General features: G+C 33.1%; 3 protein-coding genes and 1 pseudogene across 3 annotated transcripts; 1 reads left to right on the top strand and 3 right to left on the bottom strand.

Moving 5' to 3' along the window:
* Positions 1-316: 316 nt before the first annotated feature.
* On the bottom strand, positions 317-3,182 carry LOC141457953 (uncharacterized). Its single transcript, XM_074135360.1, has 4 exons — positions 3,029-3,182; positions 2,069-2,222; positions 1,065-1,369; positions 317-906 (listed from the first exon to the last, which is right to left on the bottom strand). Exons 1-4 carry the CDS (start codon positions 3,101-3,103, stop codon positions 694-696), a joined length of 747 nt encoding a protein of 248 aa, XP_073991461.1. The 5' UTR covers positions 3,104-3,182; the 3' UTR covers positions 317-693.
* Positions 3,183-3,833: 651 nt separating this feature from the next.
* Positions 3,834-3,952, top strand: LOC141459012 (5S ribosomal RNA; annotated as a pseudogene).
* A 908-nt stretch (positions 3,953-4,860) lies between these two features.
* LOC141457944 (uncharacterized) lies at positions 4,861-9,111 on the bottom strand. The gene is made up of 2 exons (XM_074135350.1): positions 8,955-9,111; positions 4,861-6,569 (listed from the first exon to the last, which is right to left on the bottom strand). Exons 1-2 carry the CDS (start codon positions 9,021-9,023, stop codon positions 5,304-5,306), a joined length of 1,335 nt encoding a protein of 444 aa, XP_073991451.1. The 5' UTR covers positions 9,024-9,111; the 3' UTR covers positions 4,861-5,303.
* A 5,369-nt stretch (positions 9,112-14,480) lies between these two features.
* On the bottom strand, positions 14,481-15,448 carry LOC141457955 (dynein beta chain, ciliary-like). Its single transcript, XM_074135362.1, has 3 exons — positions 15,234-15,448; positions 14,927-15,050; positions 14,481-14,750 (listed from the first exon to the last, which is right to left on the bottom strand). Exons 1-3 carry the CDS (start codon positions 15,321-15,323, stop codon positions 14,488-14,490), a joined length of 477 nt encoding a protein of 158 aa, XP_073991463.1. The 5' UTR covers positions 15,324-15,448; the 3' UTR covers positions 14,481-14,487.
* Positions 15,449-16,784: the final 1,336 nt, after the last annotated feature.

Genomic DNA, 16,784 nt, shown 5'->3' with positions numbered 1-16,784 from the left:
TTGAATAAATGGGTGCCACTTTTAATTTTCGTCAATTTTTAACTTCTGTATGTACTGTCCCAATATTAATGGGAGTCACTGTATATATTTTTTTGGCATTGGCTTTCGCCAAACAGCCAGCATCGTCTACTTACTTTATTACTTTACTTTACTATTTCAGTTATTTAGTGTACTTTCAAGATTAGATTTTAGTTGAAAAACTTAGCTACATAAAATCTGAAATAGTAGCACCAAAACAAAATAAATACAATTTTATTTATTTAACAAAATAAATAATAAAAATAAAGGATTATAAAAAAAATTGATACACTTTAAATAAATTGTTGTACTTCTTGCTGTCAGATCAGGCAATGTATTTCATATTAAATATACAGTTAATGTTTCAACTTGTTTTAATTAATAATTTATAGTTTGACTCTTAGCTAATACTTAGCCATGGTTAATTACAATTATTTCTGAAGTTCATTAAAAACCAGAATTCTTTTTTATTTCTTTAATTTTACCATAAAAAGGAATAGTTCCAAAAAAATGAGTGCTTAAGTTTTCTTTAATCAATGATTGCTACTTGTACTAAATTTGTTTTGTTACAATTAAACATTTAACTCTGTTTGTTTAAAAAACAGAGTCAAAACCAATATATGTAAAAATGGAAACCTTATTTTGTAAATACAATTTTTTATTTATTGTTTTCCATTAATTTTTGTCCTCAAAAGTATTTAGAAAATCAATAAGATCTGCGCCAAGATGTTTACCAAAAATAGTTCTAATATAATCATTAAAATCCTCTTTTGTGATATATTTATCATTATGAGTGAAACTAGGCTTATCAGCTAATTTCATGCTTACTAGAGCTGGTTGATACAACCTTATGGTTTCGTTAGCTTTCACATGATAGTCCTCCAAATGCTGTAATAATAAAATACAAAAAAAAAATAATTTAGAATGCATTTTTTTTTGTAAGCTTAAAAAAAAAAAGAAAAAGTAGATTGTAGAAAATCAATTAGCTATATAGTTGAGATTGATTTTTCATGGTATTATTCAACACAAAAATCTTTGGTACTTACTATTAAAGGCTTTGTCTTGATAGTTGTTGTAAAGTTAATTGCTGTGAAATTGTCTGGATGGGTATTGTTAATATGTTGATCGTTAACATTATTAGAATGTTCGACCAATGTTCCATTTGCTTCTTGATATTTAAATGGTGTAAAATTTTTCAATTCTAGTTGTTGTTTACTATGATCAATAGGATGTTGTTCTTGGAGTCCATGTATACGATCTCCAGATTTAGTTTTACCAAAGTTTTTAGCAAAACGAAGGTATTTATAAACGCGCTCTTGAGAGCTTAAATATGTAGGTTTCTTCAACTTTTCTGAAAAGTTTAAATTGAATTTTTTTGATTTAAAAAAAAAAAAAAAAAACAAAAAAAATAAAATAATACTTACTGCCCGAAACCTTTCCTTAACATTTTCTCAAACGTTTTAACCCCCCTGGTCTCTGTCAGCCAAAGGGTTACTGTGGAAACCTAAGAGCATCCTACCATTACACTTACTGTTTAAATTCTTAAATCATAACCTAACTTCTTAGTTATCCCCAGCCAATTCTTTTTCATCAGTATTTTTCTAATCTTTGCAGGTATACCTTCAATAGAGTAAAGTAAAGTAATTGCCTATTTTTTCAAGGGGAGGGGGACTTTACCGTCCAACTACCAAAAATTTGGTGTCATGGACGGAGGCGACTAGCAAACATACTTAACCGTAAATTTCTTTTATTATTTCATTAAATAAAAATCCAAGGCCCTAGAGACCGGGAATCGAACCCAGTACCACACACAATACATATTAGCTTCGCAGGTCTCGGCCTCTTAACCCGTTCGGCTACCGTGGCGCCTGTGTACCTTCAATACTTTGTTTCTCTTTACAAAGCCAGATCTTATCTCCCACTACGTCCCAACATCATAATGATGTAAAGATGCATTAAGAGAGAGAGAGAGAGAGAGAGGGGGAAGAGGGAGAGAGAAAACAGCTGTTAACAAGTTTAAATTAAAAAAAAAAAGAAAAAGAATACTAACTTAAACGTAAATATTGGCGAATGCTGTAATGATTTTTGCATTTAATAATGCAGTCAGTAAAAGTTTGATTTTGTTCATTTGCATCTGAAATATTTACTCTTCCATCTTGATGTAACTGTATTCTTTGCTGATCACAATATTTAATACAATGATCCTAAATAAATAAATAAGATTAAATACAAAAATTATTAATTACAATAAATGTATAGAGAAGAGTAAAACTGACCCCCAAACTATCTTGACAGTAAGGCAGTTGAGTTGTTAAAAAAAAACAACAACTCAAAGCGCCACTTACTTGGATAGAAGTAAATAACTTTACAAAAATATTGGTGACCTATTCAACTCGCAAGCTTTTTTAGTAAGTAGCTCTTATTGAAGGCAAATTAAGATTTTTTTTTTGGTTTCAAAAGAGCACTTCTCTAGCTTTAGCTGTTGACTCCTTAATAAAACCGATTTTTCCTCCCTCGAAACTTGAAAAAAAAAAAGCTTTTGCACTTCCCACTTTTTATCTAAAAAAGGAAAAACTGTTTACGACAAAAAATGAAGTTAACGAGTTTTTTGATTGGTGTGATACGTTATTGCTACAATAAGAAAATTTCATTAATAGCAACGCTATCTCTTAGTACAGCAGAGAACTGCTAACGCTGTCTTATTTGTAGCTTTACAAATTTTGATTGTTCGCTTTAAAGGAGTATTAAAATAATAAAAAAAGTAATAAAAAGGTGTTTAAAAAAGTTAAGTTGGGGCAAATTTGGGCAAATATAGGATACTTCAAGGAGATATAGTAAAAATTCAGCCCGTTTTTTTCTTTTAAATTCCCCATAGAGCTCAATAATGGACAGCAAATATTTTTAAAAAAAATTGTTTATTCGACTTAATATTAAATAAGATCTTATTTACTTTTTTTCAATTATTTTATTATTTATTTATTTTTATGTAAGAAGCTAAAATAGGACTCACTAATATGCCTATGCTGCTACATAAGATAAAACATTCAGCAGTTAATATAAAACTGAAAATTAACTTTACATACATATTGTTCAACTGTTAACTTAGCACTTACTAATACAATTATGTTAAAATTTAATAAATCTATCTTTGCTTTAATATCTCCTTCAATTTTATAGTTAAGATATTTCTACGCTATTAATTGCAATTAAATTCTCTTTTTACGGTTATTTATATTTATTGTCTGTAGCGAAATATATATTATTTTTTCTTTTCATGCTTTCTTTATCTTTTCAGCATAATGATAATATATGAAAAACAAAAAAATACAACCTTAATACAGTTTTTCTTTTTCAATTTTTAGATTTTCTCTGAAAACACAGATCATTCTGTCACAGCGACGACTAAGATAGTTTTGGTAAAATGTTTTTTTTTTTGTAGATAGGCCAAGAAATTTGCCATTTTTATCAAGTGTTTTGTTTAAAAGATATAGTTTCTATTTCTCTCTCTTTTTTTTTTTTTTTTCTCTGTTAGGTGCTGAAAAGAAAATAATGACTGAATTAGCTGGTTCTTGTAAAAAGCCTGTTCAAGATAGTACCACTCTCCATGCGCTAGATAGCGCTACAAGACGACAAGAATTTTTTTTTTTTAATTTTATTTTTAATCTTCGTTCCATCTTTGGGGCACTGCTGTTTTTACAATTTCAGCTAGATTATGTATGGGAAAAAAAAGGAAGAAGATAGGACTAGAAACTTAGAAGTGGCAGGAAAGGAATGAGGGGAAAAGAAAAGAGAGGTGAACCTTTAAACTCACCGTTGCCAACGGCCATACCACGTTGAATACACCGGTTCTCGTCCGATCATCGAAGTTAAGCAACGTCGGGCGTGGTTAGTACCTGGATGGGTGACCGCCTGAGAACCACACTAGGTATCTACTATTTTTTAATGGAACATTTTGAAAGTAAATAATATAAACCGAGAGGACTTGGAAGAAAGCAGTTACTAGTGATGGCTGAAGGAAACCACGAGTGTGGAGAACCCTAGAAAAAAAATTAATATAAACAAGATAGACTCACACTTTAGTGAGCTAAAAAGGTCTCTTTCAGTCGCCTCTTACGACAGGCAGAGATACCGTGGGTCTATTCTTACCCCGCACCCACAAGGGATAATTCAGTTCTGGAATATTAGGTATTATTTACTGTTCAATCTTAAATATCCTGTTGCGTAATAATAATTATAATTATCATTAATAATTACTATTATTAAGTTGGCTGTAAGAGGGCCCTTCTCAATCCTTCAATCCCAAGTTCTCCACCTCTTTAAACCCAAAGTTTTCAGATCGGTTCCCAAGTCATCCAGCCATAGCGACCGCTGTCTATTCCCTCCTTCTTTTACCACCCAGCGTCCAACTTAGGGATCTAAGAACTTAGAGCATTCTCCCTACGTTATCAGTTCTACCAGGAACCATTCAATTTAACGATCTGTACAGCTTCTTCCAGATATTCCTCTTGTAATCAGAACACATACATCACAGCTGTAGGTTACCTGCTGACTATATATTAGCCTTTCTAGAATTTCTCGGAAAAATAATTTTTTTGTTTCAAACTAGCTATCCAGGCTTCATTAATTTTCATTTTGCTCAGTAACTAGTGACCAAAAAGGTATTCAAGTTATTAAAGTCTTCTAAAGACAAAACCATTTAATTGGATTTAAATCTTCATCCCACAAAACTTTTTGATTGAGTTTTGTTTTCTCTAAAAAACGGCGTGTTCGGAAAGAAATGATCAAAATGAAAACTTTTTTGTCTTCTTTCTTTCAATAAAATTAATATAAAGAAATAAAATTACACCAATTAAAAACTTGTGTATTTTAAAATGAATTAAAAACAAATATTAAAGTGCAATAAAATATTGTTTAAGCATTGGAAATAATAAAAGCTATATTAGTGACACATTTTGTGAATGCAAAATTAACTTTTTTCTGTTTTGAAAAGATTTAAAAAAACATTTTTAAATATATGAAGTGAGTTCTAGAAAACAAGCAGATCTTTTGCGATTTCCTTCCTCATTCTTCGGGGGACACAGTGTTAACGGTTTTGCAGAGTGAGGTAGCGTGAATTTCTAAAACGTGTGATGTTGATGAACATAATGCAAGAAGTTCAAAGAGTAATAAGATCTCTAGTCTTGAAATTTGGAAATAAGATAGGCAATATGCATTGGTTAAAATTAATAATTAATACCTCCACCAAATCATTTTTTATTTATTTGATTAATTGTAATTATTTATTGCTAATATTCATACTGATTACTGTTGGTAAACGGAGGATTGAAATCTCTAGGATACCCTGCGTTCAAAATTGCATGACCTTCAGAAATAAGTGGTTCCTCCTCGTTAAGGTAAACATTGTTTCGTGGTACTCCTGCACCATAAGCAGTTCTTTCACTAGCTCCATACTGATTTGTTAAAGATTTGTATACATTTCTAGAACCAAATCTGCCATTTGCTCGATTGCCTATCCTCCTGTAATCATCGCCATGAGATTCCAAATTTCCAGCTTCGTTTCTACCATAAGTAGGTGGACCCTGTATTCTGTTTGCTATATCAGCTCTTGCAGCATCAGTGTTGGCAACACCAAACTGATCTCTTCCAGCATTCAAACCAGCTGGAAGGAGGTCTGCTGGGATACCATTCAGAGCGGTGTCATCTCCCTCTTGAAAGCCACCATTAGAGCGTATCCTTTCCTGTCCTCCGGCTCCAGTATTATCTCCAGCAGCAGTTCTTCTCTGGTAATAAAAGTTATTTCCAATTAAGCGCCCGACATTAGCGTTACTAAGGGCTCGCTGACCTGGCGATCCAACCAAGTTAAGTCTAGCCCTAGTAGTACCAGCAGGCATACCAGCTGGGAATTTTACAATCACTGGACGATTTTGATTTGGTGTTTCCATATTATTAGATCCATATTGATTTGGAACTTGTCTTTTGAATTTTGCGCTAGCCGCTGCCATATCCGAATCTGTTTGTTTACTTTTTGGTGCAAGATTTCCATTTAATGATAGTTCCTTATTTAAGTTTCTTTTGTCATCATCAGTAGTAAATTTAGCATGACCATTTTGAATAAATCCTTGAGCTACCGTAGGTGGTATATCGATAAGGTGATTGATACTATCATCGATTTTGATTTCAATACCATCAACTATTTCGCTTTCATTGTGTTCAGCTTTTTTTTTCACATCTGCTAAATTCAATCGGCTTTTTATTGGTCCATCAGTTGCCTCGTTTTCTCCAAAATTCTTTGAAAATTCATCACGCTTTTCACGAAATCCTAGTTTATGTTTCATGTTGCCTGTAGGAAGTCTCACTAATCTCTTTTCGTTAAACTCTAATTTCTCTTCAACTTTTGTTTTAGTACGGTTAGGATCATCGACAGAGCTCTTAACTAATTTCTTTTCTTTCATTTTTATTACACATGATGATAGGCACTTAATAAATAATTCCATTGGGACCAAACTTGGGTCCTGTGTTTTTACCATACATTCTTCAGAGCAAGTCTCAAGCTGTAAACAATAAATTCATAAATGAATAAATTAAATCTGCCATTTGTGTAAACATTGTGCTGTAAGTGATTCTTAAAGATTGGAAAATATTGCCATGACTGAACCCCCACCCGCCCAAATAGGCTTCAGATTCAGTCTAGAAAAGTAAAGTAGTAAAGTAACCGCCTATTTTTTTAGGCGGGCTTTACGTCCAACTACCAAATTAATTGTCGTGGACGGAGGCGACTAGCAAACATACTTTACTATAAATTTCTCATATTAACCATTAAATAAAATCCAAGGCCTAGAGACCAAGGAAATCGAACCCACTAAACCAACAATACATCTTAGCTTTGCGGGTCTAGCCTATAATCGCCTAACATACTTTACTATAAATTTCTCATATTAAACATTAAATAAAATCCAAGGCCTAGAGACCGGGGGAATCGAACCCACTAACCAACAATACATCTTAGCTTTGCGGGTCTAGCCTATAACCGCCTAACATACTTTACTATAAATTTCTCATATTAAACATTAAATAAAATCCAAGGCCTAGAGACCAGGGAAATCGAACCCACTAAACCAACAATACATCTTAGCTTTGCGGGTCTAGCCTATAACCGCCTAACATACTTTACTTAATGAATGTAAACTTGATGTTATTGTAGATTTTACTTTATTTTAATTTGTATTTGTAATGTTGTATCAAGTAAATTTGATGAGACTGGTCAAGTTCACATGAAAGTCTTGTAAGAGCAATCACCCATTGATGGAACTGGTTAAGTTCACATGAAAGTCTTGTAAGAGCAATCACCCATTGATGAAACTGGTTAAGTTCACATGAAAGTCTTGTAAGACCAATCACCATTGATGGAACTTTTTCTCAGTGGATATTGCACTCACATCAGTAGATCTTAAGACCCAATTCCAGACTTCAAACGACGAGGAGAATTGTCTGGAAGGTGAGGAGAGGAGAGTTGCTGGACGAGAGGATTAGGATGGAGAGAGCTAGGAGGCTGTGAAAGTTGCGGTAGCGAGACTTTATTAGATCAGTGACAAAAGGGATGTGAAGGTCAGTGTGGTATGGCAAGGTTCGAAATTGTAGTATGGAGTATTCAGGATTTTAGACTGTAGTGCCTACAGGCGTTTTGGAGTTAGAGGGTTCGGTTGAGCCCCATATGGGTCTTAACAGTGTCTTGTAAATTGTCAGTTTGTGATTCAAGTCGAGTTTGGATCTGCGGTCAAATATTGAAAAAAATATTAAAGTTAAACAATTTAAAAATAAGAACATTAAGCAACCAATAAGATCATATCTTTATAGATAAAATAAAAAATAATCTAGACTGAAATAATGTTTTAATGTAAACCTTAATGATTATTTAAAGCTATCTTTTAACTAAGCCATTGGACTAGCTAGACGGAATACTAATTTTGGTAATCTTTGTAGATTTCATGTATAGAGATTCATTGTAGCGAGTAGATTTGTACAAAGAGTGGCCAAGACAGGAAAAAAAAGGACTGCAATCTAAAAGATCTAAAAAATGGGTGGCTATTAGTAGAGTGAATAAAGTGTAAACATTATTCTATGCGATAGTAAGGATAGTTACAGGGAAACTGGATTTGGGAAATCCATGGAATTGCAACCATTCAAATCTGCAGCGCTTCCATTTATTTCCTGAATGTTGCGTGGCTTTTAGGATTAAGTAATTTAGCTGTGAGTGGGGGGGGGGAGGAAGGAAGAAAGAACCTTTCTTAGACTTTTAGGGGATATGCCGAGCGTCACGATAGCCGAGCGGTTAGAGGCGAGACCCGCAAAGCTAAGATGTATTGTTGGTTTAATGGGTTCGATTTCCAGCTCTAGAGGCCTTGTATTTTATTTAATGGTTAATATGAGAAATTTATACTAAAGTATGTTAGGCGGTTATAGGCTAGACCCGGAAAGCTAAGATGTATTGTTGGTTTAGTGGGTTCGATTTCCAGCTCTAGAGGCCTTGTATTTTATTTAATGGGTTAATATAAAAAATTTACAGTTGAAGTATGTTTGCTAGTCGCCTCCGTCCACGACACCTAATTTGTGGTAGTTGGACGTAAAGCCCCGTCTGAAAAAATAGGTAATTACTTTACTTCTTGCTTAGACAGAGAACTCCAGAACAAGGAAAGGAATTTGGCCTCTTTTTTCTCCCCCTACCACCCCGTTGAGAAATCCGTTCTCCCTCTCATTCCCAGTCCCTATTTCAAACAAAATGGGAAGACCTGTGACTGACCCTAAGAGATGTTCTAATTCTAGTTTTACGTTAGGGTACTTTTAAGTTAACAAGGTAGCACAATTAAAACCAACTTAATAGTACTGACTTCAATATTTAACAACCAATATTTAATTTAAATCAATCAAATAAAACTCACATGCTCTCTATCTGCAGCACTTGCAGACAGCCCATGAATAAGTGCTGTAATTACTACAAAGATCAGCATCCCTGAAATTGATCTAACCGAATCAAATCTTCAAATAGTTAATGACCAGTATAAATAGGAAATATCAACTATTATTACTTCTTTGTTTCATTGTTTAAATTGTTACATTTTAAACAAAAAAACAATTATTTACATTGTCTTTTTTATTAAATAGAACTATATTAGGACTATCCATAAAAACAAAATATTATTAATTGTTTACTATTCTATTCAGAAATTAAAATAAATAATTGGCAGTTTTTATATCAAACTATTATTGTTTAAGTTAAAAAAAAAAAAAAAAAAATATTTTGGTTAATAATAACTTATTTTGAATTGTTCCATTTCTGTACCCTGGAATTTTAAAAATACCCCCAAAAATAAAGGAATTTAGATTTAGATCTTAAGAATATTTATGACAATATGTGTGGTTATGATGAAGCCGCTCATTTCTTCAATAGCTTCTTAAAAAAAAGAATTGAACCAAAAAAATCCTCAAAATCCTTGAAGGAAAGGAATAATCCATTCCCTCCAGACTTCTAAATGAAGGCAATTCCTCAGGATATGAATCAAGAGCTTCATCTAACTCCTCCAAGTGTACAGTTTGTGCTTGAGCACTCTTGAAGATAAAAGCCATATGTGGAAACATTGTCAGGCTTTTAACAATATTAACTGAAAACAATCGTAAATTCAAATTAATAAACTTAATAAAAACTAAAAATAAACTAAACAAATATTGTAGCAATCAAATGGAACAAACTCGTGCAGTAAAGGGCAGTCACAGTAGATCCTTTAATTCCCTTAAATAATTTCCCTAGCGGCCACACTCTGAATCTACATCCTAAATCTAACATATCTAAAAATAAAGTAAAAAATCAATAAACCTTGATAGTTGTTCGTACAAATGATTTTTTTTTAACTCACAAAATAAAATTATTTATAAAGTTTCAATGGCTATTCAAATAGAGGTTAGCAAAGGATGAGATAGCGGCAAATTTTAGGTGACATGGAGAGTTAGATATTTATATTTTATGACTCTACAGGGTGTTCTGCATAAGACTACGGTAACTTCGGGAGGCGATTCTGGGCATCATTTGCAACAAAAAATTCCATATAAACTATGGCTCGATTCGGCTCCGTTTTATAGATATTTTTAATTTTATGTTTTTTCAAGGTGTACTACTTTTTAGCAAAACGTTGCCTATATTTCTCAAACTATTAAAGCTACAGCTATTTTAATAAGCTCACTAGAAAGAAGGTTAAATTTTCTTTTAAATAAGCTAATTTGTATTCTAAAATAATAATATTAAGTATTTTACTTTGTGGCCCAAACATAAGAAATAGCAAGTTTCTAATTTTTTCCAAAAACTTTGACTTCATTTTTCTCAAAAACATTTAATATGAAAAAACCGTGCACTATTCAGGAAAAACATCTACATACGATCACCTTTCGAACGGTATACAATAATTGAGGTTATGTTAAAAATTGATGCAGAAATCTGTGATTAATTGCAAAAAAGTAGGCGTCAAAACAACGTCGGCATTATGAAAGGAATTCACCTACCATAAGAATATAACTGATCAGAATCATCAAATCCAGTACGATTTTTTGCAAACGTGTAATTTAATAATTAATTAATTTAAGAACTATATTCAAAAATATAAAATTTACATTATAAATAATAAAATAAAAAGAAGAAAAATGAATATGATGTTAAATGAGTGTTAGGTACCAATTTCAAAAGAAAGGATTTTCGTTTAACGAGTTTAGATCTGTGAGTTATTCTGTAGTTAATTAAAGGAATATGCCAAATAATGTGAATAAATCATCATTTTGAACTACTCAATAAACTTTTGGAATTAACAGGTTGTGAAGAGCTAATGAATAAGCCGAACACAGGAGATTGTGGAGAGCTAATGAACTTATTACTCGCTCTGATCCCCAAATTAAATAATAGTGGATGGAATATTTCACCGGACCGCCAGTACATCTCCACGATCGTCTTAGCGTTCGGAACACCCTATCAGGAAAACATATCTAGAATACTCCCGCCTAGCTTCTCCACTATTCCAATCTACGAAACCGTAGATGCATAACATAGCGCGATATTCAATATTCGAATTCGTTGGCATAATGACAGCAAAATGACAACTAAATATCTAATGAAAATGTAGACTTTAAACTATCTTTTCTTCTTGTGTATTTATTTGTTTTTGTAAGCCGTATTAGCATAAAACATGTCAGTTTTTAACTTGGAGATTAGAGCGATAAGTAAGTTCTCGGCTCATTCATTAATTATTAAATTACACGTTTGCAAAAAATCGTACTGGATTTGATGATTCTGATCAGTTATATTCTTATGGTAGGTGAATTCCTTTCATAATGCCGACGCTGTTTTGAGGCCTACTTTTTTGCAATTAATCACAGATTTCTGCATCAATTTTTAACATAAACCCAATTATTGTATACCGTTCGAAAGGTGATCGTATGTAGATGTTTTTCCTGAATAGTGCACGGTTTTTTCATATTAAATGTTTTTGAGAAAAATGAAGTCAAAGTTTTTGGAAAAAATTAGAAACTTGCTATTTCTTATGTTTGGGCCACAAAGTAAAATACTTAATATTATTATTGTGGAATACAAATTAGTTTATTTAAAAGGAAATTTAACGTTCTTTCTAATGAGCTTATTAAAATAACTGTAGCTTTAATAGTTTGAGAAATATAGACATCTTTTTGCTAAAAAAAAGTAACACCTTGAAAAAACATAAAATTAAAAATATCTATAAAACGGAGCCGAATCGAGCCATAGTTTATATGGAATTTTTTGTTGCAAATGATGCCCAAAATCGCCTCCCGAAGTTACCGTAGTCTTATGCTGAACACCCTGTATAGGGTCAGCTCGAACCTCGATCCATGCCGTTTTAGAGTTGCCCTTATAGAAGACTAGTCAAGGAAGAGCCTGCAAAGTAAGGTCAGTTCTCCGACAATTGCCCTAGGTGTGGACTCAATGATATTTGTTTACTATTAAATTACAATAAACAATCCAGCATCCAAAATATCTCATAGCTTTAATGGTTCTCACTTCTAACCGGCCAGCTCCTTACTTGGACAGTTTATTTTATATCAAATCGAGGAGAGTCTCTTTGCCTCCAGTTCTGGAGAAGCTGTTTTGGCCAACTTGTCTGCACCCGTGGTAATCTTGCAGACTTAGAACTCCAGAGGCTGGAAACTTACAGTTGAATGTTTCTAGCAGTTCTTGATGTATGTTATGTATTTTACAATATTTATCGGGCTAAGGCCGTAGTAACCTTTCTGGTACATCTTAGGCCGTAGTTCTATCCCAACTTAGTACTTTTTCTTTTATTTGCAACTTCATAGCAATAAAGACTAATAACAATTTAAAGAAACTGAATTGATATCTATAGATACACATCGACCAAGAATTCGTGGGTCAGCTCCAGATTTTCAAGCAGGTTTGCCAAGAATAGAAGATGAGAGCTGATAACACATTTTTTGGTCACGAGAAAATATAAGCCCTTGGAATTTTAAGGGTCGATATGAAAAATATCTACGTACCTAATATTTACAGTTGTAAATAGATACACTTCCCTAAACTTATTTACAACATACTGACAAAAGTACTTTTTGTAATACATTTATTTAACCAGTTAAACGTGGAATTTAGGTTAAAAAAAAACCACATTGTGAGGAATTAAAATCAGACAATGACAATGTATGCGTTCGTATACACGTGTCGAACGCACAGGGCAAAACAACCAAAAGTTTACAACAGTCGTAATAGTCGCACTGCAAGCGACTTTTTCTGCAATCTCTCTCTAGGGCTTGAGATTACCAGAGCATTCTGTGCTCATTCAAAATCTTGTACCGCTTCACGTGTATACATTGCTCTAGTTAACAAGGGACGCCAAGAGCTTTTACAAGGAAGAAAAGAGCCTTTTGAATTCTGTGCAAAATGAAATCATGCTCGTACTGAGGTCTGAACCTATATCTAAAGTAAAAACGGCAATGCACAAGGGTTGAAAGCTTCTATTTGTGTACGTAATTCCCCAATCTCTAATGGGAAGACCAAGCATTTACCAAACACTTATCATTTGGCTGGCTCACACTGCAGTTCTATTGGTAAGATAAAGGAAACATCCCACTAAATAATATTCTTATTGTATTTTATTAAAATTTCGAGTTTTTATAGTTAATGGCAATTTGATATTTCTCACCACGAGTATAGTACACGTCGAACACTCTTAACTGGTTAAGTACACTCCTAATTCATTAGGTGCAAATCAACCACGAATTGAAATTACACAAATTTTGCTGGAGAAGATAATGTCCGCTAAATCGATAGGGTACCTGTAAATACTTTTATAACTTATCGAGCATTTTCTAATTTTTTTTTAAATATCGAGCGCATATCGTTTTTATAGTTCTTTAGACTAGTTTGATTTTTCTTAATAATTCAGTTATCTTCTTTTTTTTTCACGATATCGCAAAGATGGCTTCGAACTATCGTTGGTTTCATTTTCTAAAATTTAGTACGTATGAGAAATTTATGTCAAAGTATATTAGACATTTTATCTACACTACCAGGCGCCTCGGTAGCCGAGCGGTTATAGACTAGACCCGCAAACCCCTAAGATGTATTGTTGGTTTAGTGGATTCGATTTTCTGGTCTAGAGGCCTTGGATTTTATTTAATGGTTAATATGAGTAATTTACAGTAAAGTATGTTAGGCAGTTACAGTAGGCTAGACCCGCAAAGCTAAGATGTATTGTTGGTTAGTGGATTCGATTCCCGGTCTAGGAACCTTGGATTTTATTTAATGGTTAATATGAGAAATTTACAGTAAAGTATGTTAGGCGGTTATAAGCTAGACCCGCAAAGCTAAGATGTATTGTTGGTTAGTGGATTCGATTCCCGGTCTCTAGGCTTTGGATTTTATTTAATGTTTAATATGAGAAATTTACAGTAAAGTATGTTAGGCGGTTATAGGCTAGACCCGCAAAGCTAAGATGTATTGTTGGCTAGTGGATTCGATTCCCGGTCTAGGAGCCTTGGATTTTATTTAATGGTTAATATGAGAAATTTACAGTAAAGTATGTTAGGCGGTTATAAGCTAGACCCGCAAAGCTAAGATGTATTGTTGGTTAGTGGATTCGATTCCCGGTCTCTAGGCTTTGGATTTTATTTAATGGTTAATATGAGAAATTTGGCGCTTTCTTTAATGGATATTGTTTGGCGCTTTCGCAGTCTTATAATTGAACCATTTAATCCTGAAGTGAAACAATTTTAATCGTGATGTATTCCTTGCCAAATTTAAAAATAGTATTTGCTTATATATTTCTTTTCCAATTAAATACAAATAAATTGCTTTAATGGTAATGAATTGTTGATTAAGGGCAAATAGAATAATGTAAATTGATATTTTAGTAACTGCATCATTCTTATTGAAGAACTCAGAAAGGAGTGTTACAAAGAGCAACCAGTAGCATAGGCTGCAAATCCTTTTTGACATGCTTCCTCTAGCTTTTGGCAATTGGTACATGAACACAGTGAAGCTAATTTCGACCATACATAAATTACCTTTGTAGCTGACATCAGCTGTTTCCAGTGTCTGTCACGAATAGCTGGATTTTGTAGTTCCGTAATGGCTCTCAGTGCTGTAATCATGTTCTTCACTATACCTTCCAACTGAAGATAAATTTCCCAGTGGCGCATATCTTTATCAAGAGCTGAAAAAATGTGTATTAAGTTACATTATAATCTAAAACTTATTGTGGTATTTAGAAGCTCGCTCCATAGTCACTCTCGTAGTTCGTCCATCCCCTCGAAAATATAAACTAACCACTTCTTTGGGAATGTTAAGAAAGATTTTAGATGTCTTAATTGCTAATTCTTTCGAACTTACTTCTTAATTCCTTGGAAAACTTTTTTAATTCCATGTCCATGCTCTCCGAATCTATTTTTTTCCACTGTGTGCGTTCCCATTCGTGCAACCAGCTTCTAACTACCAGTATGTAATCCCACATTATCTGCAACAAAAAAAAAGAAGGAAAAAACACCTCAAATCCAGTTTATTCTGGCTTAAAATTCACAAAATAATCGATTTAATTTAGAAAATTCTAAATGTTCGGGAAATTGAAACTACACATGTATTTTTCCTACTTCAACTAAATATTTTGTTAACGAATGTTGTTAACTATTATAAAATTTACCTTTGCAAGTTTTAATTCTTTACGTATTTGTTTTAGTAATTTAAATTCTGAAACGCCGACCTCAAATAAGCCAGCTTGTTCAGTTAGCATCGAACATTCCAATTCCAAAGTAACAACTTCTGCATGGCAGTCATCTATCTCTTCGTACGGGGATGTACAAGACCATCTAGAAAAATTACATATTTATAGATGACAATTGATCTAACATCCCATAAAACACTCACTTAGACCATCTCCAAGTAGAGCTGCTATATAGAATGACCAAATTTATTAAAAGTACCGTCTCTCCTTTAGTGTCATTATAAAACATAATTACTTCTTTGTTCTGGCATTTGAGATTGTTCTTATATTGCATATTCGACTAAACTGGAAAGGATTTATTTTTGGTACATATGATACTAAGTTCCATCAAATGCAAAGCGATTGCTGTCTAAGTGTAAGATAATGTCCCCTAAATCGATAGGGTACCTGTAAATACTTGTATAACTTATCGAGCATTTTCTAATTATTTTTTAAACATCGAGCGCATATCGTCTTTATAGTTCTTTAGCCTAGTTTGATTTTTCTTAATAATTCAGTTATCTTCTTTTTTTTTCACGATACGTAAAAGTTAGTACGTATGAGAAATTCATGTCAAAGTATGTTAGTCGGTTATAGGCTAGACCCGCAAAGCTAAGATGTATTGTTGGTTAGTTGATTCGATACCCGGTCTAGGAGCCTTGGATTTTATTTAATGGATAATATGAGAAATTTACAGTAAACTATGTTAGGCGGTTATAGGCTAGACCCGCAAAGCTAAGATGTATTGTTGGTTAGTTGATTCGATACCCGGTCTAGGAGCCTTGGATTTTATTTAATGGATAATATGAGAAATTTACAGTAAACTATGTTAGGCGGTTATAGGCTAGACCCGCAAAGCTAAGATGTATTGTTGGTTAGTGGATTCGATTCCCGGTCTAGGAGCCTTGGATTTTATTTAATGTTTAATGTGAGAAATTTACAGTAAAGTATGTTTGGCGGTTATAGGCCAGACCCGTAAAGCTAAGATGTATTGTTGGTTTAGTGGGTTCGATTCCCCCAGATCTAGGGGAAAACTACCTTTCAGCAAGAAGTGAATGATGTTATCTTTTTTGTTCTTTCAGCACAAGTAAAAGAAACCCTTTCTTAGTCAAATGCTTGGTATATTCCTTTTTGAAGAATCCTTGGGATGTAACTACTTAATACTGGGTACCCTAATCTGAGCTATCAGTCTGATTTTTATGTTATGAGATAAACTTAAATTTTAATTATTTTTTTTAATATGAGAACTTTGTAGTAAAGAATGTTTACAAGTCGCCTTCGTCCAAGAAATAAAAAAAATATATATATATAGGCATTATTTTACATGATTTTTTGTTAGTTAGCCTTTTTTTTGGCATTGGCCATCGCCATACAGCCAGCATCATCTAGGTGCTTATCACTAGAATATCACTCACTCTCCATTCTTACTTATAAATACATTCCCTTCGCACATTCATCCCTCTACTATATACAACTATTTACATACAAACT

The sequence above is a fragment of the Rhodnius prolixus genome, unplaced genomic scaffold, assembly GCF_049639745.1.
Source record: "Rhodnius prolixus isolate KJV_2025 unplaced genomic scaffold, Rpr scaffold_5, whole genome shotgun sequence".
Lineage (NCBI taxonomy): Eukaryota > Metazoa > Arthropoda > Insecta > Hemiptera > Reduviidae > Rhodnius > Rhodnius prolixus.
Note: the sequence above shows the minus strand (reverse complement) of the source record. Positions and strands in the feature narration are given on the sequence as shown.